The sequence below is a fragment of the Lepisosteus oculatus genome, chromosome 4 (genome assembly GCF_040954835.1).
Source record: "Lepisosteus oculatus isolate fLepOcu1 chromosome 4, fLepOcu1.hap2, whole genome shotgun sequence".
NCBI classification, from domain to species: Eukaryota; Metazoa; Chordata; class Actinopteri; order Semionotiformes; family Lepisosteidae; genus Lepisosteus; species Lepisosteus oculatus.
The window spans coordinates 14147482-14175338 of record NC_090699.1 but is presented as its reverse complement, the minus strand read 5'-3'; the positions used below and the strand labels follow the sequence as shown (position 1 = coordinate 14175338).

Sequence of the window (27857 nt, the reverse complement as noted above, 5' to 3'; positions counted from 1 at the left end):
TTACTGACTGAGTACACCCGCACTGACTCCCTTACTGACTGAGTACACCTGCACTGACTCCCTTACTGACTGAGTACACCCGCACTGACTCCCTTACTGACTGAGTACACCCGCACTGACTCCCTTACTGACTGAGTACACCCACACTGACTCCCTTACTGACTGAGTACACATGCACTGACTCCCTTACTGACTGAGTACACATGCACTGACTCCCATACTGACTGAGTACACCCGCACTGACTCCCATACTGAGTACACCCGCACTGACTCCCATACTGACTGAGTACACCCGCACTGACTCCCTTACTGACTGAGTACACCCGCACTGACTCCCTTACTGACTGAGTACACCTGCACTGACTCCCATACTGACTGAGTACACCCGCACTGACTCCCATACTGAGTACACCCGCACTGACTCCCTTACTGACTGAGTACACCTGCACTGACTCCCTTACTGACTGAGTACACCCGCACTGACTCCCTTACTGACTGAGTAAACCTGCACTGACTCCCTTACTGACTGAGTACACCTGCACTGACTCCCTTATAAACTGACTAAGTACACCCGCAGTGACTCCCATACTGACTGAGTACACCCGCACTGACTCCCATACTGACTGAGTACACCTGCACTGACTCCCTTACTGACTGAGTACACCCGCACTGACTCCCTTACTGACTGAGTACACCTGCACTGACTCCCATACTGACTGAGTACACCTGCACTGACTCCCGTACTGACTGAGTACACCCGCACTGACTCCCGTACTGACTGAGTACACCTGCACTGACTTCCTTACTGACTGAGTACACCTGCACTGACTCCCTTACTGACTGAGTACACCCGCACTGACTCCCTTACTGACTGAGTACACCTGCACTGACTCCCATACTGACTGAGTACACCCGCACTGACTCCCTTACTGACTGAGTACACCCGCACTGACTCCCTTACTGACTGAGTACACCTGCACTGACTCCCTTACTGACTGAGTACACCTGCACTGATTCCCTTACTGACTGAGTACACCAGCACTGACTCCCATACTGACTGAGTACACCCGCACTGACTCCCTTACTGACTGAGTACACCCGCACTGACTCCCTTACTGACTGACTGAGTACACCTGCACTGACTCCCATACTGACTGAGTACACCCGCACTGACTCCCATACTGACTGAGTACACCCACACTGACTCCCTTACTGACTGAGTACACCTGCACTGACTCCCATACTGACTGAGTACACCTGCACTGACTCCCTTACTGACTGAGTACACCCGCACTGACTCCCATACTGACTGAGTACACCTGCACTGACTCCCTTACTGACTGAGTACACCCGCACTGACTCCCATACTGACTGAGTACACCTGCACTGACTTCCTTACTGACTGACTGAGTACACCTGCACTGACTCCCTTACTGACTGAGTACACCCGCACTGACTCCCATACTGACTGAGTACACCTGCACTGACTTCCTTACTGACTGACTGAGTACACCCGCACTGACTCCCTTACTGACTGACTGAGTACACCTGCACTGACTCCCATACTGACTGAGTACACCTGCACTGACTCCCATACTGACTGAGTACACCCGCACTGACTCCCTTACTGACTGAGTACACCTGCACTGACTCCCATACTGACTGAGTACACCTGCACTGACTCCCTTACTGACTGAGTACACCCACACTGACTCCCTTACTGACTGAGTACACCCGCACTGACTCCCTTACTGACTGAGTACACCTGCACTGACTCCCTTACTGACTGAGTACACCCGCACTGACTCCCTTACTGAGTACACCCGCACTGACTCCCTTACTGACTGAGTACACCCGCACTGACTCCCTTACTGAGTACACCCGCACTGACTCCCTTACTGAGTACACCCGCACTGACTCCCTTACTGACTGAGTACACCTGCACTGACTCCCATACTGACTGAGTACACCCGCACTGACTCCCTTACTGACTGAGTACACCCGCACTGACTCCCTTACTGACTGAGTACACCCGCACTGACTCCCTTACTGACTGAGTACACCTGCACTGACTCCCTTACTGACTGAGTACACCCACACTGACTCCCTTACTGACTGACTACACCTGCACTGACTCCCATACTGACTGAGTACACCCGCACTGACTCCCTTACTGACTGAGTACACCCGCACTGACTCCCTTACTGACTGAGTACACCCGCACTGACTCCCTTACTGACTGAGTACACCCGCACTGACTCCCTTACTGACTGAGTACACCTGCACTGACTCCCATACTGACTGAGTACACCTGCACTGACTCCCTTACTGACTGAGTACACCTGCACTGACTCCCTTACTGACTGAGTACACCCGCACTGACTCCCTTACTGACTGAGTACACCTGCACTGACTCCCTTACTGACTGAGTACACACGCACTGACTCCCTTACTGACTGAGTACACCCGCACTGACTCCCTTATAAACTGACTGAATACACCTGCACTGACTCCCTTATAAACTGACTAAGTACACCCGCAGTGACTCCCATACTGACTGAGTACACCCGCACTGACTCCCATACTGACTGAGTACACACGCACTGACTCCCTTACTGACTGAGTACACCTGCACTGACTCCCTTACTGACTGAGTACACCCGCACTGACTCCCTTACTGACTGAGTACACCCGCACTGACTCCCATACTGACTGAGTACACCTGCACTGACTCCCATACTGACTGAGTACACCTGCACTGACTCCCTTACTGACTGAGTACACCTGCACTGACTCCCTTATAAACTGACTAAGTACACCCGCAGTGACTCCCATACTGACTGAGTACACCCGCACTGACTCCCATACTGACTGAGTACACACGCACTGACTCCCATACTGACTGAGTACACCCGCACTGACTTCCTTACTGACTGACTGAGTACACCCGCACTGACTCCCTTACTGACTGAGTACACCCGCACTGACTCCCATACTGACTGAGTACACCCGCACTGAATCCCTTACTGACTGAGTACACCTGCACTGACTCCCTTACTGACTGAGTACACCTGCACTGACTCCCTTATAAACTGACTGAGTACACCTGCACTGACTCCCTTATAAACTGACTGCCTTACAATCGGCTGTGCTGACTTAGAGAGCTTACTCCACCAGTGTCAGAGCTCAGGGAGCCTGTGCCTGATCACCCTCTGGGACATAACAGGTGTACCGTGGGACCATGGGAAGGAGGTTTCTACATCTCAGGGGGACCCTGTCTTCCAGGAGTAAGGAGTCATGACTTCTCTGTTGCTCTCCCTTTCCATATTAGTGCACCTTTGGGTTTATCTACGATGGTGACCAGCTGAAAGTGACCTGTCCACAGTGCAGGAAAAGCTTCTGTGCCCAGTGCAAGAAACCAGTGAGTATTCACACAGGGTGTGTGATACAGTGTGAGCGTTAGACATACAGGCTGTAGTGTGCACATCTGTTTATAAGTACTGTATTGTACTGGTTGTATTGTGTATGTGCTGGATGTACAGGCTGTGCTGTACAGGCTATAGTGTGTTATGCATCATGTTACATAGTGTGTGATCTGTATTGCAGGGTTAGTGTGTTGATCTGATGTTTGTGTGTTTTATACAACTTCTTACATGGTGTGTTATACACTATATACAGTGTGCGTGTTATACAGAGTATGCCAGTTTGTGTTAGTGTGTGTTATGTAGCGTATGTATGGGTTTAGCATACGTCACACACTCTCTAACATGCCTATCGTGTCACACACACGATATAACAACAGCTGTATAATATTCCTGCTGTGCTGCCCACACTATCATACACAGTGCTGTTACAGTTTTTGCTGTGTGTGTTTTACACAGTGGGAACAGCAGCACGCTGGTTTGACCTGCGATCAGTTCCAGCTGTGGAAGAGAGAGAACGACCCAGAGTACCAGAGGCAGGGCTTGGCTGGCTATCTCCGTGACAACGGCATCAGTAAGAAACAACACTGTTGATTTTACTGCTCACTGTCTCTGCAACAACCTCATCATTACAGTCACTGTTACTGTTGCTGTTTATTCTGGCTGTCTCCATGACAACTGCATCAGTACAGCCACTGTTACTGTAGCTGATGATTCTGGCTGTCTCCATGACAACTGCATCAGTACAGCCACTGTTACTGTAGCTGATGATTCTGGCTGTGACAGCAGCACCGGTACAGACACTGTTACTGTTGCTGTTTATTCTGGCTGTCTCTGTGACAAATGCATCAGTACAACCACTGTTACTGTAGCTGATGATTCTGGCTGTCTCTGTGACAACTGTATCAGTACAGCCACTGTTACTGTAGCTGATGATTCTGGCTGTCTCTGTGACAACTGCATCAGTACAGCCACTGTTACTGTAGCTGATGATTCTGGCTGTCTCTGTGACAACTGCATCAGTACAGCCACTGTTACTGTTGCTGTTTATTCTGGCTGTCTCTGTGACAACTGCATCAGTACAACCACTGTTACTGTAGCTGATGATTCTGGCTGTCTCTGTGACAACTGCATCAGTACAGCCACTGTTACTGTAGCTGATGATTCTGGCTGTCTCTGTGACAACTGCATCAGTACAGCCACTGTTACTGTTGCTGTTTATTCTGGCTGTCTCTGTGACAACTGCATCAGTACAGCCACTGTTACTGTTGCTGTTTATTCTGGCTGTCTCTGTGACAACTGCATCAGTACAGCCACTGTTACTGTTGCTGTTTATTCTGGCTGTCTCTGTGACAACTGCATCAGTACAGCCACTGTTACTGTAGCTGATGATTCTGGCTGTCTCCATGACAACTGCATCAGTACAACCACTGTTACTGTAGCTGATGATTCTGGCTGTCTCTGTGACAACTGCATCAGTACAGCCACTGTTACTGTAGCTGATGATTCTGGCTGTCTCTGTGACAACTGCATCAGTACAGCCACTGTTACTGTAGCTGATGATTCTGGCTGTGACAGCAGCACCAGTACAGACACTGTTACTGTTGCTGTTAGCTGTGGCTGTCTCTGTGACAGCAGCACCGGTACAGACACTGTTACTGATGGAGGGCGTGTGGGGTATTTGTGTTTGTACCCCGTGTCTTGTGTAGACTTCCTGCTGCTGTGGCTGGCTGTGGAAGTCCTGACTCCCCTCTCTCTTAGCCTGTCCCAACTGCAGGTTCCAGTACGCTCTGTCGAAGGGGGGCTGCATGCACTTCACCTGCTCCCAGTGCCGGCACCAGTTCTGCAGCGGCTGTAACAACCCCTTCCACACCGTGAGTCTCCGTGTCTTAGTTACCGACAGTGTACAGTCTGTATGAACCCCTCTCTCTCAGTGCAGTGTTAATGTACTGGAGTGTCCAGTCAGTGTGTCTGTATGAACCCCTCTCTCTCAGTGCAGTGTTAATGTACTGGAGTGTCCAGTCAGTCAGTGTGTCTGTATGAACCCCTCTCTCTCAGTGCAGTGTTAATGTACTGGAGTGTCCAGTCAGTCAGTGTGTCTGTATGAACCCCTCTCTCTCAGTGCAGTGTTAATGTACTGGAGTGTCCAGTCAGTCAGTGTGTCTGTATGAACCCCTCTCTCTCAGTGCAGTGTTGATGTACTGGAGTGTCCAGTCAGTCAGTGTGTCTGTATGAACCCCTCTCTCTCTCTCTGTGTGTTTCTCGCGAGACTGAGTGAGTGAGTGGGCGGAGCTTCGGTGGGTTTGATCGTGTGGCGGTGTTTTCTTCACTGGGTTTGTGTTTTTCTGTCTTTTTTGGGGAAAAGCGGGGTTTATTTTCTCATCATGGCCGGTTCTGGAGGCTCTGATCCTCCAGACCTCTCCTTTGAGAAACTAACTCGTCGCCATGGTGTGAAAATCTCCCCTGCGGAGTTCTGTCCGCTTGAGAGGTGCGTTCTTGCGGTCGGGGAGGTCGTGGGCTGCAGGAACATCAGGTCCGCTTCCCGCATGAGTGGAGGTATAGTCATTTTCTTGCAGTCTACCGATTTGGCAAACACCCTGGTGGAGAAGGGAGTCGTCCTGGACGGCACCTTCACCCCGGTACTGCCTCTCGCGGCCCCGGCTCGAAAGATCACCCTCTCCAACGTGCCTCCGTTCATGAGGAACGAGCTGCTGGAGAGGGAACTGTCCCGATACGGACAGGTGGTCTCTCCGATCAGGAGGGTCCCTCTGGGCTGCAGGGCTCCGCAGCTGAAGCACGTCGTCTCTTTCCGGAGACAGGTCTACGTCATCCTAAAAAACCCCACGGAAGAGATCAATGTGGCCCTTAAATTTCGTATTGACAGCTGCGACTATGTTGTATTCGTGACTTCGGAATCGATTAAGTGCTTCAGGTGCGGGAGCGAGGGGCATGTGGTGAAGAACTGCCCGGAGGTGGAGGAAGAGACAGGCAGGGAGCCTCAGCCCCAGGGCGCACAGGAGGCTAGCCGACAGCGTCAGGCAGCGGGGAGCGGAGCAGCGCAGGGAGGCAGCGGGGAGTCAGAGCCCACGGCCGGGGTGCAGGAGAGGAGATCGCTGGAGGGAGCAGGTGAGCCCGAGCCGGTGGCGTCCCAATCAGGAGAGCAGATAGTAAAGAGTGGACCACCGCAGCCCTCAGAAGAGCAGGGAGCCCCCCACACCGGAGAGCAAGAGATGAGCGCTGGCGGAGAGATGAGCGCTGCTCAGGAGAGTCAGGGAGAGAGAGAGCAGGTAGTGACACCGACAGGGGAAAACGCGTCTCAAGCGCCAGCGAAAATTGTAGACACGGTGTGGGGAGGAAATGAGTTATCATCTGAAAAAATAGATGATGGTTTTAAGACGCCGCGGAGAAAGCGCACGAAAAAATCTGTGCAGAGTGCGGTGCAGAAGAAGCGCAGCACAGAGAGCTCGGTGGAGGGCGGCTCTGTCGCCGGCCCGGGGGCCGCGAGTGACTCCGACACCGGGAGAGTGAGGACGCGCTGGAGTGTCCTCGCCGCCACCGCCGCCGCCGCCCGGAGCTCCTCGGAGTCCGGGAGCGACGACGAGGGCGGCTTCACCGACTCCTCTCTCGCCTCGGGCTCCTCGGCCCGGCGGAGCTGCAGAGGAGGCTACAGTTTCCAGAGCATTAGGGAGTTCTTAGAGAAGACTAAAGGTAAGAGGGGAACTGTGGTCGAGGACTTTTTTCCCGACACCGAGCTCTTTGTCCTCTCCGCGACGCGCCATCTGAAGAGGGGCTCGGGTGCGAATGACTTCAGCGATCAGGAGAGATGGCGCCTGAAGAGCCTTTTAGGTAAGATCAAGGCAGGACCGCGGAACGCACCTCAGCACGAATGAGTCCTGTCTCTCACGTCACATCACTATCCGTCTGCGTGCTACGTGTCTGTTCGTGTTTTATGTTTTTTCTTTTTTTCTTTTCCGCAAACATGGGCGACATTAGGATAGGGAGTTTGAACACCAATGGGTGCAGGAGGGCTTTGAAGCGAGCTGCGGTGTTGGAGATTATCAAAGAAAAGAACCTGCAGGTGACTTTCCTGCAGGAGACCCACACCGACAGCTCCAACATCGTCGCCTGGCAGCGGGAGTGGCAGGGGGACATCGTGTACAGTCACGGGTCCCCTGTGAGCGCGGGGGTCGCGGTGCTGTTCTCTGTGGGGTTCAAGCCCCTCTCTATCGCCGTCCAGGAGGTGGTGAAGGGTCGCCTGCTACTCGTGCGAGTAGTTATCGGAAAGAAAACCTTTGTTTTTATTAACGTTTACGCTCCCACCGACGGCGGGGAGAGGGTCACCCTCTTCAGGGAGCTTGAGACTGCACTGGCGACCTGCCAGCCTGAAGAGCTGGTCTTCCTGGGGGGTGATTTCAACTGCACAGAGAACAGCACACTGGACAGGAATCACGCAGAGCCACATGGCCCGTCGGCCAGGGAGTTGCGCAGGATCCTCGTCAAGTCTGACCTCACTGACATCTGGAGGAGATGTCATGGGGACACGAGGCAGTACACCTGGGCCCAGGTCAGGGGGAATACCCTCTCTCTGGCCAGGCTAGACCGACTTTACTGCCGTAAACATCATTACAGCATCGTCAAGCAGTGCTCCATCTGTCCAGTGGGCCTGTCGGACCACTGTCTCACTGTCTGCACAGTCGCTGTGCCATCAGTGAGGGCCCGCAGTGCCTACTGGCACTTTAATACCCAGCTGCTTGACGATGCTCACTTCTGCGACTGCCTCGTGTTCTTCTGGCAGCAGTGGAGGAGTCAGAAAGCCCACTTTGTCTCCCTGAGGCAGTGGTGGGATATTGGCAAGGTGCAGATTCGCCAGTTCTGCCAGCAGTACACTGGAAGTGTCACGAGAGGTATCCATGAGTCCATGAAGGCTCTGGAGAGAGACATTCTGGAGCTCCACCAGGCTCTGGAGTGTCGTGCAGACAGGAGGCTAATTGATGACCTCCAAACCCAAAAAGAATCACTCATTGGCCTTCTGGACACAAAAGTACAAGGAGCTCTAATAAATTCTAGGGTTCAGAGTGCATCACAGGTAGACGCCCCGACTCGCTATTTCTTCGGCCTAGAGAAGAAACCGGGCCAGAGCCGGCAGATCCACTGCCTGCGCTCGGAGACAGGGCAGGAGCTGCACGAGGCCGGGCAGATCCAGGAGAGGACCGTGCAGTTCTATAAAGCGCTCTTCTCCAGCGAGGCTAGTGAGGACTCGGTCCGCACACGCAGGTTCCTTGAAGACCTTCCACAGGTCCCCGAAGAGGAAAGGGCAGGGCTGGAGAGGCCTCTCTCCCTGGAGGAGCTCTCCACCGCACTCAGTGGCTTGAGCAATGGCAAGACCCCTGGTCTCGATGGCCTGCCAGCCGAATTCTATCGTGCCTTCTGGGCTGTGCTGGGTCCTGACCTGCTCGATGTATATTTGGAAAGTCTGGAGCAGGGGGATCTGCCACTGAGTTGCAGGAGAGCTATTGTCACCCTGCTGCCCAAGAAAGGGGACCTGTGTGACATTAAGAACTGGAGACCTGTTGCCCTGCTGTGTGTGGATTATAAAATCCTGTCCAAGGCTCTGGCCAACAGGCTGAAGGTGGTGCTGGGGTCTGTGGTGCACTCCGACCAATCGTACTGCGTGCCCGGAAGGTCAATCTTTGATAACATATTTCTGATTCGAGATGTTTTGGCCACCTCCAGACTATTGGGTTTAGACACTGGTCTCATTTCGTTAGACCAGGAAAAGGCCTTCGATAGGGTTGAACATCAGTATTTGTGGAGGACCATGAGGTCCTTCGGGTTCAGCCCTGTCTTTGTTGCCATGATTCAGGTGCTGTACAGTGACATCTTCAGTGTGCTAAAGGTCAACGGAGGGCTGAGTGCTCCGTTTCCAGTGCGGAGGGGAGTCAGGCAGGGCTGTGCACTCTCAGGAATGCTCTACTCCCTTGCCATCGAGCCTCTGCTACATCAGCTGCGCCGGGTCATCAAGGGGCTGTCCATCCCGGGCTGCCCTGACTCCACTGTCAAGATCTCGGCGTACGCTGATGACATCATGGTCGTGGTCAGTGGAGAACAGGATGTCAGGGCGCTACAGACAACTTTAAGTGATTTCCAGCGGCTATCATCAGCCAAAGTGAACTGGGCCAAGAGTAGCGCCCTACTCCTGGGGGAGTGGAGCGAGATGGGTCCCCCAGCCTTGCCAGAGAGGCTCAGCTGGACCAGAGGGGGACTCAAATACCTGGGGGTGCACCTGGGGGATGAGGCCAGCGTGAAAAAGAACTGGGAGGGGCTCCTTGAAAAAGTGAAAGGTCGTCTGGACCGCTGGCGCTGGCTGCTCCCCCAGATCTCCTACAGAGGCCGGGCTCTGATTGTCAACACCCTGGTGGCTTCGATGTTGTGGCATCGCTTGGTGTGTCTGGAGCCACCAGCCGGACTGGTCGAGGAGCTGCAGGCCACGCTCCTCGACTTCTTCTGGGACGGACTGCACTGGCTGCGGAGGGGCGTCCTCTATTTGCCCAGAGAGGACGGAGGGCAAGGACTTATCGACATCCGGAGCCGAGTGGACGCCTTTCGCCTGCAGGCAGTGCAGAAGCTGCTGTTCGGCCCGGCCTCGCTGTCCTGGAGGGAGCTGACCTTCACCCTGCTGCGTCGAGCAGGACACCTCGGGCTCGACTGTGTGCTCTTCCTAATGGACACCAGCAGGGTTGACCTGTCTCCACTGCCGCCTTTCCAGCGCAGTCTCCTGGAGGCCTGGCGGCATCTGCGCGTGCAGAGGGAAGAGGAGCGGCCCAGTCTATACTGGACACTCAGGGAACCATTAATACACAATCTACGAATGGACATAGAACCGGGCCGCTCCTTGGACTTTACCAGCAGACTGGTCCACGCCAACATTACACAGCTCCACCACCTGCTGGACGTGGATCAGGGCTGCTGGCGCAGCGTGGAGTGGGCGTGTGACGCGCTGGGACTACACTCGCGGCGGTGTGTAGACAGGTTTCTCAGTCAGCTTCGCTCTGCTCTGCCTCTCCAGGAGATGCTGCTGATCCAGGGTCTGTTTGAGGATCATCGCATTCCAACCACACAGCCTCCTTTCCCTGGTCTGCTAGTGTCTCCTGCGCTCAGTTCCGGACCGACGGGATCTCTCCTTGAGCCCCTTGCCTCAGAGGAGAGGTCTCTAGCTGGTGTTGGGGGGAAATGTCTGTACAGACTAGTCGTAACATCTAGGCACCAGGCCCAGCTGTCCGCGCTCCCTGACACCCCCTGGAGGGCTCGTCTGGGAGTGCCGGATGACGTCCGGCCTGCCTGGGGTAGCCTCTACAGATTTCCCCTCAACAAGAGGGCTGGTGATCTGCAGTGGAGGGTCCTGCACACCATCCTGGGGGTCAACTCGTTTGTGTCGGTTCTGGACCCGGCGGTGTCTGACGCCTGTCCCTTCTGCGCTCAGAGGGAGACGGTGTTCCACTGCTACAGCGCCTGCCCCCGCCTGTCGCCCATGTTTGCCGTACTGATCCGGCTCTTCACCAACCTTGGCCTGGCCTTCAACAATGTTATCTTCGTGTTTGGGGTAGGTCACACAAAAAAACGGAAAACTCAGACCCTCCTCGCTAATTTTTTGCTGGGCCAGGCCAAACTCACCATCTACAGGACTCGGAAAAATAAGATCTCTGGTTCCGGGTCTGTAGACTTGGTGAGGATGTTCGAAGGGTTGGTGAAGAGCAGGATATCGTTAGAATTTCTGTTTTACAAATCGCATAATGACCTCAGAACATTCGAAAAGTTTTGGTGTTTTGGAAATGTCCTGTGCAGGATCATAAATAATGAAAGAGTTTTATTCCAATTATGGTTTTTATTTATTTTTATTATTTTTTTTTCTTAATTCTTAAAATAGAGTTTTAAGACCCTTGATTAATACTTTTGTTTTTTTTCTGTCAAATAAAGTTTGATTGAACTCTCTCTCAGTGCAGTGTTAATGTACTGGAGTGTCCAGTCAGTGTGTCTGTATGAACCCCTCTCTCTCAGTGCAGTGTTAATGTACTGGAGTGTCCAGTCAGTCAGTGTGTCTGTATGAACCCCTCTCTCTCAGTGCAGTGTTAATGTACTGGAGTGTCCAGTCAGTGTGTCTGTATGAACCCCTCTCTCTCAGTGCAGTGTTAATGTACTGGAGTGTCCAGTCAGTGTGTCTGTATGAACCCCTCTCTCTCAGTGCAGTGTTAATGTACTGGAGTGTCCAGTCAGTCAGTGTGTCTGTATGAACCCCTCTCTCTCAGTGCAGTGTTAATGTACTGGAGTGTCCAGTCAGTCAGTGTGTCTGTATGAACCCCTCTCTCTCAGTGCAGTGTTAATGTACTGGAGTGTCCAGTCAGTCAGTGTGTCTGTATGAACCCCTCTCTCTCAGTGCAGTGTTAATGAACTGGAGTGTCCAGTCAGTCAGTGTGTCTGTATGAACCCCTCTCTCTCAGTGCAGTGTTAATGAACTGGAGTGTCCAGTCAGTCAGTGTGTCTGTATGAACCCCTCTCTCTCAGTGCAGTGTTAATGTACTGGAGTGTCCAGTCAGTGTGTCTGTATGAACCCCTCTCTCTCAGTGCAGTGTTAATGTACTGGAGTGTCCAGTCAGTCAGTGTGTCTGTATGAACCCCTCTCTCTCAGTGCAGTGTTAATGTACTGGAGTGTCCAGTCAGTCAGTGTGTCTGTATGAACCCCTCTCTCTCAGTGCAGTGTTAATGTACTGGAGTGTCCAGTCAGTCAGTGTGTCTGTATGAACCCCTCTCTCTCAGTGCAGTGTTAATGTACTGGAGTGTCCAGTCAGTGTGTCTGTATGAACCCCTCTCTCTCAGTGCAGTGTTAATGTACTGGAGTGTCCAGTCAGTCAGTGTGTCTGTATGAACCCCTCTCTCTCAGTGCAGTGTTAATGTACTGGAGTGTCCAGTCAGTCAGTGTGTCTGTATGAACCCCTCTCTCTCAGTGCAGTGTTAATGTACTGGAGTGTCCAGTCAGTCAGTGTGTCTGTATGAACCCCTCTCTCTCAGTGCAGTGTTAATGTACTGGAGTGTCCAGTCAGTCAGTGTGTCTGTATTAACCCCTCTCTCTCTCTCAGACGGCCTGCTCAGTTCCTCAGTGCTCCTTGACTGGTCTCCATGCCCATCACCCTCGTGACTGCTTCTTCTACCTACGGGACTGGGAGCCCGCCAGGCTGCAGGCCTTGTTGCAGGTAAGGAGCTCTGTCTCATCTGTGGGAGGGGACTGGTTCTGTGTCCTTGGATCTGGACTGACCAGTCAGGACACCCCTACTCTTACTGACAGTGTCCTGGGATCTGGACTGACCAGTCAGGACACCCCTACTCTTACTGACAGTGTCCTGGGATCTGGACTGACCAGTCAGGACACCCCTACTCTTACTGACAGTGTCCTGGGATCTGGACTGACCAGTCAGGACACCCCTACTCTTACTGACAGTGTCCTGGGATCTGGACTGACCAGTCAGGACACCCCTACTCTTACTGACAGTGTCCTGGGATCTGGACTGACCAGTCAGGACACCCCTACTCTTACTGACAGTGTCCTGGCATATGCTGAGCTGCTAAGACGTGATGAAATGGGAGTATCAGAAATGAATATGCAGTATTTGTGCTGGTTCTGCTGTTTCTGATCCACAGTCTGTATTTCTGTTGTGCAGAAAAACAACGTGGAGTTTAACACTGAGCCTCCACCTGGATCGCAGGCAGGTAGGAGTCTCACCTTCTGAATGAAACTACATTCCAAATACAATCAAGTCAGTCTGTATGAACCCCTCTCTCTCAGTGCAGTGTTCATGTACTGGAGTGTCCAGTCAGTCAGTGTGTCTGTATGAACCCCTCTCTCTCAGTGCAGTGTTCATGTACTGGAGTGTCCAGTCAGTCAGTGTGTCTGTATGAACCCCTCTCTCTCAGTGCAGTGTTAATGTACTGGAGTGTCCAGTCAGTCAGTGTGTCTGTATGAACCCCTCTCTCTCAGTGCAGTGTTAATGTACTGGAGTGTCCAGTCAGTCAGTGTGTCTGTATGAACCCCTCTCTCTCAGTGCAGTGTTAATGTACTGGAGTGTCCAGTCAGTCAGTGTGTCTGTATGAACCCCTCTCTCTCAGTGCAGTGTTAATGTACTGGAGTGTCCAGTCAGTCAGTGTGTCTGTATGAACCCCTCTCTCTCAGTGCAGTGTTAATGTACTGGAGTGTCCAGTCAGTGTGTCTGTATGAACCCCTCTCTCTCAGTGCAGTGTTAATGGACTGGAATGTCCAGTCAGTGTGTCTCTATTAACCCCTCTCTCTCTCACAGGCTTGTGTGGGGTGATGGAGCAGAAGGAGGAGGGAGTCCGGTTCTTTGACGCCCCCTGTGGTGCCCAGACTCAGGCGGGGCAGGCCGGCCTGTGCGAGTGAGTGCAGTTGTGAGCTGTGAGCAGGAACGCAGGTGTTAGATCTCTGTTGCTTGCCTTGCTAATCGCCTGAGCAGTGAGATGTGTAGCGATCAGGGCGGTGCCGTGTTCATTGCGATTGCACCCGTGGGGGCAGCGCGAGCAGCGCCCGCAGTTCCCCCGCCGAGCCTGCGGCGCGCAGGGGGGCGCTGTTTCCCACGTGACGCGGCCGGTCCCTCCGCAGGAAGCACTACCGGGAGTACCTGGTCAGCCTGATCAACGGGCACTCGCTGGACCCCGCGCCCGTGTACGACCTGGCCGAGCTCGGCGCCGCCTGCAGGAGGTACCAGCTGGACGGCGTGCGCGGGGACGCGGAGGACGACGGGGCCTACAGCGCGCGACTGCTGAGGGTGAGGGCCGGGTCCGAACCGGGCCGGCGCACACAGGGGGCGGGGAGGAAGAGGAGGAGGAGGAGGGGGGAGCGAACAGGGAGGAAGAGGAGGAGAGAACAGAGAGGAAGAGGAGGAGAGGACAGGGAGCAGACAGAGAGGAAGAGGAGGAGAGGACAGGGAGCAGACAGAGGAAGAGGAGGAGAGAACAGGGAGCAGACAGAGAGGAAGAGGAGGAGAGAACAGGGAGCAGATGGAGGAAGAGGAGGAGGGAACAGGGAGCAGATGGAGGAAGAGGAGGAGGGGACGGAGCAGACAGAGAGGAAGAGGAGGAGAGGACAGGGAGCAGACAGAGAGGAAGAGGAGGAAAGGACAGGGAGCAGACAGGGAGGAAGAGGAGGAGGGAACAGGGAGCAGAGAGAGGAAGAGGAGGAGGGAACAGGGAGCAGAGAGAGGAAGAGGAGGAGAGAACAGGGACGGGGAGGAAGAGGAGGAGAGAACAGGGAGCAGACAGAGGAAGAGGAGGAAAGAAAAGGGAGCAGACGGAGGAAGAGGAGGAGGGAACAGGGAGCAGACGGAGGAAGAGGAGGAGGGAACAGGGAGCAGACGGAGGAAGAGGAGGAGAGGACAGGGAGCAGACAGGGAGGAAGAGGAGGAGGGAACAGGGAGCAGAGAGAGGAAGAGGAGGAGGGAACAGGGAGCAGAGAGAGGAAGAGGAGGAGAGAACAGGGACGGGGAGGAAGAGGAGGAGAGAACAGGGAGCAGACAGAGGAAGAGGAGGAAAGAACAGGGAGCAGACGGAGGAAGAGGAGGAGGGAACAGGGAGCAGACGGAGGAAGAGGAGGAGGGAACAGGGAGCAGACGGAGGAAGAGGAGGAGAGGACAGGGAGCAGAGAGAGGAAGAGGAGGAGGGAACAGGGATGAAGAGGAGGAGAGGACAGGGAGCAGACAGGGAGGAAGAGGAGGAGAGGACAGGGAGGAAGAGGAGGAGAGGACAGTGAGCAGACAGAGGAAGCGGAGGAGGTGGAGAGTGAAGACTCCTGGGACGGTGCCTCATGTTCCTGCCTGTCTCTCTCTCTGTCTCAGAAGCTGATGGCTGACGTCCCCCTCGGGGACAAAGTCCCACGGAAGAAGTGACCGCCCAGCGCGCGGCCGGGGGTCCGCTGGACTGCGGGGCAGGTGGACACTGCAGCCGGGGGTCCGCTGGACTGCGGGGCAGGTGGACACTGCAGCCGGGGGTCCTCTGGACTGCGGGGCAGGTGGACACTGCAGCGCCCGGCCCAGGACAGGCTGCCAGTCGGTGCCGCTGGAGAGGCAGAGGACTCAGCTTGGCTTAGCTTGGCTCGGCCCGGCTCAGCTCAGCTCAGCTCAGTCCAGCTGAGAGAAACCAGGGTGTCACGTGACTGGGCAGGCTGTTCCACTCTCCTACCACCCTCTGTGTAAAGAAGCGCTTCCTGTCCTGACTGGAGGACCTCACCCAGCTCTGTCTTGCCAGGGTAACACCACTGATGTGGTTTCAGAGGGCTTCTCCTCGGCGAGGATGCCCACTCGTGGCGGGTGGCGGGTGACGGGTGGGGGTTCGGATCAGTGTGTTCGATTGGAGATCCAGTGTTCACACAGTAGGGGTGCTGATTTACTACTCATTGTCATTGTCGGCCGGTTTAATTCAGGACATCCCTTTCTCTGTCCTTTCCGGGGTAAACACAGAATAAACTGGGGTAATGCTCAAGTGTCTGTTGGCTTCTCATTGCGTTATGTCCCTGTGAGGCAGCTTATCGGGGTGTCATTGTCTAATCGGGGTGTGTGTTTCACTCTGGAGGGAGTCAGACTCCCATTTGATTGGCTCCAGGCCTTCAACCAAGGTACAGCACCAAGCACAGAGCTGAGGAGGCTCTAACACAGATGCTGACACAACACCAAGCACGGAGCTGAGCAGGCTCCAACACAGATGCTGACACAACACCAAGCACGGAGCTGAGCAGGCTCCAACACAGATACTGACACAGCACCAAGCACAGAGCTGAGGAGGCTCTAACACAGATACTGACACAACCCCAAGCACGGAGCTGAGCAGGCTCTAACACAGATACTGACACAACCCCAAGCACAGAGCTGAGGAGACTCTAACACAGATACTGACACAACACCAAGCACGGAGCTGAGCAGGCTCTAACACAGATACTGACACAGCACCAAGCACAGAGCTGAGGAGACTCTAACACAGATGCTGACACAACACCAAGCACGGAGCTGAGCAGGCTCCAACACAGATACTGACACAACACCAAGCACGGAGCTGAGCAGGCTCTAACACAGATACTGACACAACCCCAAGCACGGAGCTGAGCAGGCTCTAACACAGATACTGACACAACCCCAAGCACGGAGCTGAGCAGGCTCTAACACAGATACTGACACAACACCAAGCACAGAGCTGAGCAGGCTCCAACACAGATGCTGACACAACACCAAGCACGGAGCTGAGCAGGCTCCAACACAGATACTGACACAACACCAAGCAAAGAGCTGAGGAGACTCTAACAGGGACACAGCACCAAGCACAGAGCTGAGCAGGCTCCAACACAGGACTACCTGACAAAGCTGGCTCTGTCGGGAGCTACAGTGATCGGTGTCACTCGCTGTGTGAGAATCTGTCGATCGAAGGTGATGGTCAATCAGAAAGCGATTCGATTTTTAAAAAAAGCAGACTATTCACAATGATCCAGCTTCGTCACGGCCTGACCCGATGCCCAGGGGTGCCTCCCGGAGACGGGTGTCGGCTCTGCAGCCGGCTGACGGGGGCCAGCGCGCCCTCTGGCGGCCGCGGCCGCGGTACTGCAGGAAGAGGGAGGTCCGGACCGAGCGCTTGCCGGGGAGTCACGTGATTTCTGGGAAAAGGAGCAGCTCCGCTGTGCTGTATCTGAGAGTCTGCCGGGGGGGGGATGAGCGGAGAAGGCAGAAGGCGAGAAGCGCACAGACAGGCGGATCAGCACGGGCTCAGCTACGGGACCAGTCCCGTCTACAGCACCGGACTCGCCGATCAGACCGCGGTTCTCCTCGACGGGTCAATACACCTCCTTCGTCCGTCTCGCAAAGACAACTTTCATCTCCCCCCGCGGAAGTTATTATCAGGACTTGATCGACGTCGCTCTCCTGCGAAGCCCTCTTGAATTGTACTTTACAGACATTAATTGCAAGATAGGCAAAGTTTGACATTATTTTTGTTCCCGAGGAGATCGGTTGACAGGTGTGACCTGGTGTGACCTGTCTTCTGCAGCCTTCAGTCGATAATTCGTCGTGTAGGTGCTGTTATGTAGTGGAGAGAAAGTTTTGACGACGGTGGGAACTTTATCACAGTGTTTGGACGGATACTGGAGCGTCAAAGAAAAAGTTCTTCATTGCGAACAGAGTCCATCGTTCCTTATCGGGTGAGAAGTGCTTTCTGCGTCTGTCTCCCTCACTACCTCCGATAACAGCTCTTGTCATTGTCTTCAGCACCGTTTATTCTTCTAAATGTTATTATTATTATTGCTTTTTATGCATACAGCCGGAGGGGGGCGGTAGTTCCCTCGGGCCCAGTGCAGTGTTAATGTACTGGAGTGTCCAGTCAGTGTGTCTGTATGAACACCTCTCTCTCAGTGCAGTGTTAATGTACTGGAGTGTCCAGTCAGTCAGTGTGTCTGTATGAACCCCTCTCTCTCAGTGCAGTGTTAATGTACTGGAGTGTCCAGTCAGTCAGTGTGTCTGTATGAACCCCTCTCTCTCAGTGCAGTGTTAATGTACTGGAGTGTCCAGTCAGTCAGTGTGTCTGTATGAACCCCTCTCTCTCAGTGCAGTGTTAATGTACTGGAGTGTCCAGTCAGTGTGTCTGTATGAACCCCTCTCTCTCAGTGCAGTGTTAATGTACTGGAGTGTCCAGTCAGTCAGTGTGTCTGTATGAACCCCTCTCTCTCAGTGCAGTGTTAATGTACTGGAGTGTCCAGTCAGTCAGTGTGTCTGTATGAACCCCTCTCTCTCAGTGCAGTGTTAATGTACTGGAGTGTCCAGTCAGTCAGTGTGTCTGTATGAACCCCTCTCTCTCAGTGCAGTGTTAATGTACTGGAGTGTCCAGTCAGTGTGTCTGTATGAACCCCTCTCTCTCAGTGCAGTGTTAATGTACTGGAGTGTCCAGTCAGTCAGTGTGTCTGTATGAACCCCTCTCTCTCAGTGCAGTGTTAATGTACTGGAGTGTCCAGTCAGTGTGTCTGTATGAACCCCTCTCTCTCAGTGCAGTGTTAATGTACTGGAGTGTCCAGTCAGTGTGTCTGTATGAACCCCTCTCTCTCTCTCAGTGGGATGGCGACAGGTCGTGTTCGTTCCACTCGCCGGCTGCGCTCCTGGCTGGTGGAGCAGGTGAGCAGTGGCCGCTATCCCGGCCTGGTCTGGGATGACCCGGAGAAAACCATGTTCCGCATCCCCTGGAAACACGCCGGGAAGCAGGACTTCCGCTCCGACGAGGACGCTGCCATCTTCAAGGTGAGACGGGGCGAGGGAGGAGGTCCTGCGACCGGGGCGTGGGGGAGCCAGGGTGCGCCCCAAACAGGAGCAACCGTCAGTGAGAATGACTGTAGTTACAGCCTCGAGAGAAACAGCGCCCCCCCTCTGTGTGCAGGCTGACTGGGGAACTGCAGCAGCCGCAGGAGCTGTACTCAGGGGGGTAGAGGAGTTTCTCATCGTGTGGACATGTACTTTGGAGTTCTTATTCACGCTCTTCTCTCGGGACACAGTACAGCAGCACACCATGTAAACCGCACAATGCTGTGGAGCAATATGTTTTGGGGACGGGGGAGGGCGGTGGCTCTGTGGCTCAGGATCTGCGCCGGTGTGCTGGGAGGTTGCCGGTTCGAATCCCGCGGCCGGCAGAGCAATCCTCCTCCGTTGGGCCCCTGAGCGAGGCCCTTCACTCCAGCTGCTCCAGGGGTGCTGTATAAATGGCTGACCCTGCGCTCTGACCCCCAGCTTCTCTCCCTGTCTGTGTGTCTCATGGAGAGCAAGCTGGGGTCTGGGAAAAGACAAATTCCTGATGCAAGAGACTGTATAGGGCCAATAAAAAGGGGTCTGATCTTATGTTGTGGGATATGTATGTCGTCACATCCAGGTCAGTGCGATTCAGGTTTTCATGCCACTCAGCCACTTGTCCCAGACTCCCTGCGCCAGTTCGTGTCTTTAGTCCTTCCTCCTCTCCCTCCCTCCCTCCCTTCGGGCCAAATCTGCCCCCAGCCTTGACCCACCGTGGCCTCCTTAGCCCCTCCTCTCCCTGAACTGGCTCCACCTCTCTGCTCTCCTGCCCCCCGAGAGCTGGCGTGTGGGGAGTGTCCTAGCGGGTGGGGCGACACGCTGGCGGTGGAGGGGATCCCTCCCACCTGTACGGCACGGTGGGAGGAGCGACGAGGGAGACGCTACAGAAGTGTGACTGTGTTTATCACTCTTCCTTCCCTGTGGCCCGACCCCCTCAGGCGTGGGCGGAGTTTAAGGGGAAGCTGAGGGCGGGGCAGAAGGACGACCCCGCCTGCTGGAAGACCCGCCTCCGCTGCGCGCTCAACAAGAGCCCGGAGTTCAGCGAGGTCAGAGACCGCTCGCAGCTGGACATCTCCGAGCCCTACAAGGTGTACCGCCTCGTGCCCCTGTCCGAGCAAGGTACCGCCCGCCCGCCCGCCGGCCCGCCGGCCCGCCGGCCCGCTCGCCCGCGCGCCCCCGTGGCGCCGGGTCAGCTCGCTTGTTGCCCCGCGCGCGATCACCACATCTCGGCCTCTCTCCCCCCCCCCCCCCCCACCCCGTCTCGTGCTGCAGCGCCTCCGGCTCGAGGGAGGAAGACGAAGATGGGAGCGAGGGCCGGGAAGAGGAAGAGGGTGAAGAGCGAGTCCGAGTCTGAGTCGGAGGAGGAGGAGGAGGAAGAGGAGGAGAAGAAACGGATGAGGACAGAGAATGTCATCGCCATGGAGCCCACCACCGTGGTGAGACAATGAGCCGTTTCTGTTCACAATAGCGCCCCCCCAGGCAGAGCAGGGGAACTGCGGCTGGTGTTATCAGTGATTATAATTGTATAGAGAGACACAACAGCGCCCCCTCTGTGTGTACAGGCAGAGCAGGGGAACTGCGGCTGGTGTTATCAGTGATTATAATTGTATAGAGAGACACAACAGCGCCCCCTCTGTGTGTACAGGCAGAGCAGGGGAACTGCGGCTGGTGTTATCAGTGACTATAATTGTATAGAGAGACACAACAGCGCCCCCTCTGTGTGTACAGGCAGAGCAGGAGAACTGAGGCTGGTGTTATCAGTGATTATAATTGTATAGAGAGACACAACAGCGCCCCCTCTGTGTGTACAGGCAGAGCAGGGGAACTGCGGCTGGTGTTATCAGTGACTATAATTGTATAGAGAGACACAACAGCGCCCCCTCTGTGTGTACAGGCAGAGCAGGAGAACTGCGGCTGGTGTTATCAGTGATTATAATTGTATAGAGAGACACAACAGCGCCCCCTCTGTGTGTACAGGCAGAGCAGGAGAACTGCGGCTGGTGTTATCAGTGATTATAATTGTATAGAGAGACACAACAGCGCCCCCTCTGTGTGTACAGGCAGAGCAGGGGAACTGCGGCTGGTGTTATCAGTGATTATAATTGTATAGAGAGACACAACAGCGCCCCCTCTGTGTGTACAGGCAGAGCAGGGGAACTGCGGCTGGTGTTATCAGTGATTATAATTGTATAGAGAGACACAACAGCGCCCCCTCTGTGTGTACAGGCAGAGCAGGGGAACTGCGGCTGGTGTTATCAGTGATTATAATTGTATAGAGAGACACAACAGCGCCCCCTCTGTGTGTGCAGGCACAGTGGGGGAACTGCAGCCCAGACTCCAATTAATATAGAAACTGCAAGAAACAGCGGCCCCTGACTTGGCTCAGGCCTAGCCATGACAAGAAAAAGAATGAGTTTGGCCCTGACAATAATTCTGTCTCTGTCTGTGTGCAGCAGGTGGAGACAGTCAGTGATGTCACTGCGCAGCTGGAGAGCATGGTCCACTCACCCGCCATTCTGAAACCGGTGGAGAGCCTGGATCCAGGTGAGTGTCAGTGTGTGTCTCAGTGTGTCTCAGTGTGTCTCAGTGTGTCTGTGGGTGTGTGTGGGTGTCTGTGTGTGCCTGTGTCAGCGTGTGAAACGTGTGTGTCTGTGGGTGTGTCTCTGTGTCTCTGTGTGTGTTACTGTGTGTACACAAGCAGAGCTTGGAGTGAAAGGAGATACAGGGGTGCAGGCGATACTCAGAGCAGACAAGCCGTGTCTAAATGTTGAATAATAAAGCATGTTAAGGAAGGTTTAACGGGGTGATGTGATTTTGATCACACCCAGCCTGTGCTCTAGATTAGGGGTTACCCGTCCTGGTCCTGGGGCCCCACACACATGCCAGTGTTTGTTCCTGTCAAGCTCGTCTTATTGTCAGGACAGTGAGGGGTTCAGGGTTTGGGGTTCATCTTATTGTCAGGACAGTGAGGGGTTCAGGGTTTGGGGTTCATCTTATTGTCAGGACAGTGAGGGGTTCAGGGTTTGGGGTTCATCCTATTGTCAGGACAGTGAGGGGTTCAGGGTGGGGGTTGATCTTATTGTCAGGACAGTGAGGGGTTCAGGGTTTGGGGCTCATCTTATTGTCAGGACAGTGAGGGGTTCAGGGTTTGGGGTTCATCTTATTGTCAGGACAGTGAGGGGTTCAGGGTGGGGGTTCATCTTATTGTCAGGACAGTGAGGGGTTCAGGGTTTGGGGTTCATCTTATTGTCAGGACAGTGAGGGGTTCAGGGTGGGGGTTCATCTTATTGTCAGGACAGTGAGGGGTTCAGGGTTTGGGGTTCATCCTATTGTCAGGACAGTGAGGGGTTCAGGGTGGGGGTTCATCTTATTGTCAGGACAGTGAGGGGTTCAGGGTTTGGGGTTCATCCTATTGTCAGGACAGTGAGGGGTTCAGGGTTTGGGGCTCATCTTATTGTCAGGACAGTGAGGGGTTCAGGGTTTGGGGCTCATCTTATTGTCAGGACAGTGAGGGGTTTGGTGGTATAACTGAGCGCTCACCTGGCGGGCGTGGGTTCCCAGGACGAAGATTACGAACCCCTGCTGCGGGTTTATTGGACGAAACCCCAGTGCCTCCAGCAGAGTGAGCGGTAACCCTCACGGTACCCGGCGGCCGTGACCTTCTAACATGGCTGCTAACGAGCTGATGACCTGATTGTGAGCAGCTCCAGCACAGAGCTGCTGACGGTTCCCCACCTGTCCTTATCGCCCCTGTCTGTCTGTCAGTCTGGGGGCTGGGCTAATAGACTGACAGGTCTGTTCGCCGATGGACGAGCTTGTCTGTGCAGACGAGGGAATCCTGGTTAACTGTGCTCTGTCTCCTGCAGCAGTCAACGAGATCGAGGTGAACTTCAGGATTGAGACCTCCCCGCACATCACAGGTAATGAGTACGGGGATGACAGAGGAGCAGCGGCGCTGCAGCTGTTGTGTGTGGATGGAGTGTATTAATGTTTGTCCATTTATGTCTCTCTCCCTCTCCCTCTCTCTCCCTGTACCTCTCTCCCTCTCTTTCCCTGTATCCCCACTCCCTCTCTCTCCCTGTCCCTCAGCTCTGCCCTCTCTCCTGGTCTCTGTGCTGTATGGAGGTGAGGAGGTCCTGAGGAGGGAGGTCCAGAGTCGCGACGTGAGGATCGCCTACTCCCCCTCCCACTGCCCCTCTTCCCCTCCCAGCTCGCTGGCGCCCTTCGCCGTCTCGGACACGGAGCGCATCTCTCTCCCAGAGCCCAGTGCGGTAGAAGACCCGTCGCGCCGCAGCGCGCTGATGGCCCTGCTGCCCTACCTGGAGAGGGGCATCATGCTGGCTTCCACCAATGGGGGCATCCACGTGCAGAGGTTCTGCCAGGGGCGGGTCTTCTGGACAGGCCCCACCCTCCACATGGAGAACCACGCCCCCCGGAAACTGGAGAGGACGCCAAACCCAGTGACGCTGTTCGACAGACAGGCCTTCCGGCAGGGTGAGTCACTGCTTCTGTTGCTACACATTATATATAATACAAGAAACCAATGATGGTGATGACAGTGATAAACATAATGATGAGGGTGATGATAGTGGTGATAATGATGGTGGTGCTGATGGCTGATGATAATGACGGTGATGACAGTGAGGATAATGTTGGTGAAGGTGATGATAATGATGGTGATGACAGTGATGATAATGATGGTGATGGTGATGACAGTGATGATAACGATGGTGACGGTAATGATAGTGATGATTGATGGTGATGACAGTGATGATAGTGATGACTGATGGCAGTGACAGTGATGATGTTGACGGTGATGATGGTGACAGTGATGATAATGAAGGTGATGACAGTAGTGATAATGATGGTGATGGTGATGGAAGTGATGATAACGATGGTGACGGTAATGATAGTGATGATTGATGGTGATGATAGTGATGGTTGATGGCAGTGACGGTGATGATGGTAACGATGATGATGATGTTGACGGTGATGATGATGACGGTGATGACAGTGATGATAATAATGGTGACGACGATGATGATGATATTGACGGTAGTGATGGTGATGACAGTGATGATAATGATGTTGATGGTGATGGCAGTGATGATAACAATGGTGATGGTGATGACAGTAGTGATGATGTTGATGGTGATGATAGTATTGGTGACGGTGATGTTGATGAGAGTGATGATAATGATGGTGATGACGGTAATAATAATGTTGATTTGACATGATGATGAGAGTGACGATGGTGATAATAAACATAATGGTGGTAATAAAGATGATGGTGCTGATGATGATAGCAATGATGACGGAGATGATGATGATGATGCTCTATATGTTTCAGAGCTGGAGCTGTTCCGCTCAGAGGGAGGAAGCCCTCCTCAGTACAAGGTGACACTGTGCTTTGGGGAAGAGCTTACAGACTCTGACAACTGTGCTGACAAGCTCATCACTGTGCAGGTACCTGTCTGTGGGTAGTGGACCCTCTCAGTCTTTCTGATTCACCCCTCTCTCTCAGTGCAGTGTTAATGTACTGGAGTGTCCAGTCAGTCAGTGTGTCTGTATGAACCCCTCTCTCTCAGTTCAGTGTTAATGTACTGGAGTGTCCAGTCTGTCAGTGTGTCTGTATTAACCCTCTCTCTTAGTGCAGTGTTAATGTACTGTAGTGTCCAGTTAGTCACTGTGTCTGTATTCACCCCTCTCTCTCAGTGCAGTGTTAATGTACTGTAGTGTCCAGTCAGTCAGTGTGTCTATATGAACCCCTCTCTCTCAGTGCAGTGTTAATGTACTGGAGTGTCCAGTCAGTCAGTGTGTCTGTATGAACCCCTCTCTCTCAGTGCAGTGTTAATGTACTGTAGTGCCTAGTCAGTCGGTGTGTCTGTATTAACTCCTCCTTGCTTTCTCTTGTCAGGTGTATCAGCCATGGGCTCAGCAGCAGGTATTAGAGGTGTCTTCTGTTCGTGATTCAATAACCCTCCTGCAGAACCTGGCCAGCCAATCACCATTCGGCGAGGTGACCCTTAGCCTCATTGAAATGGAGGACTGAGGAAGGAGATTCCAGCACACAAAACCTTCACATCCAATGTTTGATGATGTTTCATTCCAGTCTGTTGACATTTGGCTCCAAATGGCTACAGAGGGAATTGTTAGGATTCTTTTTCTGCTCTAGCCTGGGTCACTGGGACAAGAAACACACACACACAGCCCTGAGCTCTGCTGTGAGCCAGTGAAACACACACACACACAGCCCTGAGCTCTGCTGTGACCCAGTGAAACACACACACACAGCCCTGAGCTCTGCTGTGACCCAGTGAAACACACACACACACAGCCCTGAGCTCTGCTGTGACCCAGTGAAACACACACACACACACAGCCCTGAGCTCTGCTGTGACCCAGTGAAACACACACACGCACAGCCCTGAGCTCTGCTGTGAGCCAGTGAAACACACACACACAGCCCTGAGCTCTTCTGTGACCCAGCAGTGAAACACACACACACAGCCCTGAGCTCTTCTGTGACCCAGCAGTGAAACACACACACAGACACACAGAATACTCTATATTTCATAAGGCACATTGACAAACTCATTATTAATTGAAAGGATTTGTTTATTAATGACTTCGTAAGAGCCACTTTCCCATTACTAAGTGCAAATCGTCCTTTAAGGTCAAATTACACTTTAATAATTACTTGCACTTTTCAATAACGTAAAAGTCTTGGAATTAAACTATTGTTACTACAACTGCCCTACAATGCAACAGCGACTGAAGAGCACTGTGGACTTGTGTACCTAGGACATAGAGCATTCGTGGTAGTTAAGGTTCCGCAAACAAATGTTTAATATTTAATTTTAGTCCCTTCTCTTCCTCTTCAGATTTAGTTTTATTTATTTTACACAAAGATTGTTCTTGTTTGCTTGTGTATCTGATCAGCTCCACTGATATGTGAACGGAAATGTTTTCCTCTCCTACTGTGTCACCGCACGGAGCTGCGGACTGAGCCCTTTAAACACTTTGTGCTCGTACTGTGTGTGCGCCTGACGGTTTTGCTGGGAGGCGTGGTCTTGTCATCAAAACAGACACTAATCTTATTTCATCAATAGGTTATCGCAATCATTTTGCTACAGTCTAAAGCAGCATCTAAATGTCTGAAGCAAGATATAGCTCTTGAGGAACAGCCAAGAATGCTCCAGGCCAAACCAGCATACCAGTGAGAGAGCAAAGCTTCACCGCCAGACCCGTTTAATCGAACAAAGACGAATTAGACCTGTTGTGTCGATAGCCGAGGTTTCACTGCGAAGGTATCCATTCCAGATGCACTTGACCAGGAGCCCCAGCCCGAACAAAGATGTTGTGCGAAATGGTCGGGCGATCAATCCCATTATTCCAATTTCTTTCCCATTATTTAGTTTTACCAGCCTTGGCAGCCGGACAATACCAGACACAAGTAAGGAGCAGGCATAAGCACTGGATTGTATGGGCCTGGCATGATTCTGGCCTTCTATGCCTTAGGTGGGGACTGACACATATGCTCGTGGCGGAAGCGGTTACTTGCGCCACAGAGCACAGAGGCCTTGCGTGACAGCTGGTGTTTAGCGAGGGCTGTATATTTGTAAATATTTGCCTTCTTTATCGATATGTACTCTTCATTACTGTTTGTTCTCTCGATATCTGTGTATCACTCATCATTGCCTAGGCAATAAATATGATTTATTATACCTGAATAAGTGTTGCTTTCTGTGTGTCTATACACCGTAAATGTGCAGTGTGTACACATACACTCTGTAAATCTGTGCATACTATCATTTAGTGCTTCAATCATAGCCTTGCATTCTGCAGTTGGGCGGGCTAATGTACATTCCCATGATGTCACCCAATTCTCTAGCCAGGGAGTAGGAGTTCTCCTGCTGGAGAATTGGACCACATCACTGTGAGTGTTGTCTAATCACAGTCAGGGTACAGTCCAGGTCTGCCTAGCAACAGCCTGGATTTGAAGACATTCATGGGGTGGGCTGTCCATAAGGCAGTTGTCATTAATCCTTGGCCCCCCCAATGTTAATTCAGGTAACTGGGTTGGGAGAGTCTGGAAGAAGCCGTCCAGCCCTGCTGCTGAAGCTGACACCTTGGCTTCTCTCAAGCAACAGCTGGGAGGGAACCTCCGGTCAGCACACCTTTACACAAAGAGTGGCGGGAGGGTAGAACAGGCAGTCCAGGAGCTCCGGGGTGCGTTAACCTTTCATGGTCCGTCGGGACGTGAAAGTCCTGGCAGTAGGAAAGATGTCCGAGCCTGGAATCTGGCTTGGGGGGGGGGGGGGGGGGGGACTGTAGGGCCAAGATGAACGCCAGGCAGAGCTCTTCTTCCGAAGAGCCAGCTGGGCATGACGCACCCCTAAAATAAGAGATCTAATTACCGAGACGGATGCCTCCTCTACAAAGTTTGGTCTCGCGGGAATGAAAATATAAACTTTAAAATATAAAAGTTTCACCACATAAAACGATTTTTCCCCCCACAGATTTATCACATTAAGGGGCTTATCGTAGCCTCAGTAACCAAGCTGCGGTTGCAAATGTAGAAAAACTCTTTACACGTTAACTTGGCTGTTTTTCGAGGAAAGGTTAAAAACCACTCTTGTCTCGATGATCGACGTTGACAGTTATTTTTTAACATAAGTTTTTATTTAAACATCAGAAATACAAAAAAAAAAGAGGCAGAATATTGAAATGGATACAAGGAGGAATTCACAATTGTAAAAACACAAAATGATACTTTTTACACATTTCCATTGCATGTCTCGCCTTTTGATTCTTTAAATTTCTAATAGAATTTATATTAAAAGTGAATTCAACTTTAAAAGTGTGAATAGAGGGAGCAGTATTATATATTAGAGCAGTATTAGACCATTTACTTTTGTGGATGAAGTAAATAGCCAAAATAATTAAGATTAACAATAAAAACATACCCTATATCCAAACCAGATCTAACGAACTATAAAAAAACATCACAATCTTTCAATTTAAAATTTACCTTTAAATAGTTCAGGTGGGGAGCTGCGTCAGCTCG

The 27857-nt window shown here is 52.9% G+C and overlaps 2 protein-coding genes across 7 annotated transcripts in view; both read left to right on the top strand.

Annotated features, from left to right (window-relative positions):
• Positions 1-15959, top strand: part of rnf31 (ring finger protein 31) — a 41398-nt gene extending 25439 nt beyond the window's left edge. For 3 of the 4 annotated variants that reach the window (XM_069188030.1, XM_069188031.1, XM_069188029.1), the window contains 8 exons: positions 3332-3421; positions 3882-3996; positions 5184-5296; positions 12554-12667; positions 13133-13181; positions 13766-13862; positions 14086-14251; positions 15317-15959. In XM_069188030.1, coding sequence (XP_069044131.1) covers positions 3332-3421; positions 3882-3996; positions 5184-5296; positions 12554-12667; positions 13133-13181; positions 13766-13862; positions 14086-14251; positions 15317-15367 — 795 coding nt within the window. In that variant the 3' untranslated portion in view covers positions 15368-15959. Of the gene's footprint in view, positions 1-3331; positions 3422-3881; positions 3997-5131; positions 5297-12553; positions 12668-13132; positions 13182-13765; positions 13863-14085; positions 14252-15316 lie in introns of those variants that run through there. The other variant, XM_069188032.1, reaches the window with a different exon arrangement.
• Positions 15960-17126: 1167 nt separating this feature from the next.
• Positions 17127-26523, top strand: irf9 (interferon regulatory factor 9). 3 transcript variants are annotated; one of them, XM_069188097.1, is made up of 9 exons: positions 17127-17658; positions 18562-18745; positions 19726-19906; positions 20060-20223; positions 21244-21331; positions 22654-22707; positions 22877-23281; positions 24138-24253; positions 24705-26523. In XM_069188097.1, exons 2-9 carry the CDS (start codon positions 18566-18568, stop codon positions 24837-24839), a joined length of 1323 nt encoding a protein of 440 aa, XP_069044198.1. In that variant the 5' UTR covers positions 17127-17658; positions 18562-18565; the 3' UTR covers positions 24840-26523. The 3 variants fall into 3 exon arrangements, with proteins under 3 accessions (XP_069044198.1, XP_069044200.1, XP_069044197.1); XM_069188099.1 differs by having other exon boundaries at positions 21241-21331; positions 22657-22707; XM_069188096.1 differs by having other exon boundaries at positions 17128-17658; positions 21241-21331.
• Positions 26524-27857: the final 1334 nt, after the last annotated feature.

What these genes read in the sequence shown, in the direction of transcription:
- irf9 (XM_069188096.1), top strand. Translation starts at nt 18,566, where the DNA reads ATGGCGACAGGTCGTGTTCGTTCCACTCGCCGGCTGCGCTCCTGGCTG. An exon ending in CCATGGAGCCCACCACCGTG is followed by an intron (nt 20,224 to 21,240) that starts GTGAGACAATGA and finishes GTCTGTGTGCAG; the next exon opens with CAGGTGGAGACAGTCAGTGA. An exon ending in GGTGGAGAGCCTGGATCCAG is followed by an intron (nt 21,332 to 22,653) that starts GTGAGTGTCAGT and finishes TGTCTCCTGCAG; the next exon opens with CAGTCAACGAGATCGAGGTG.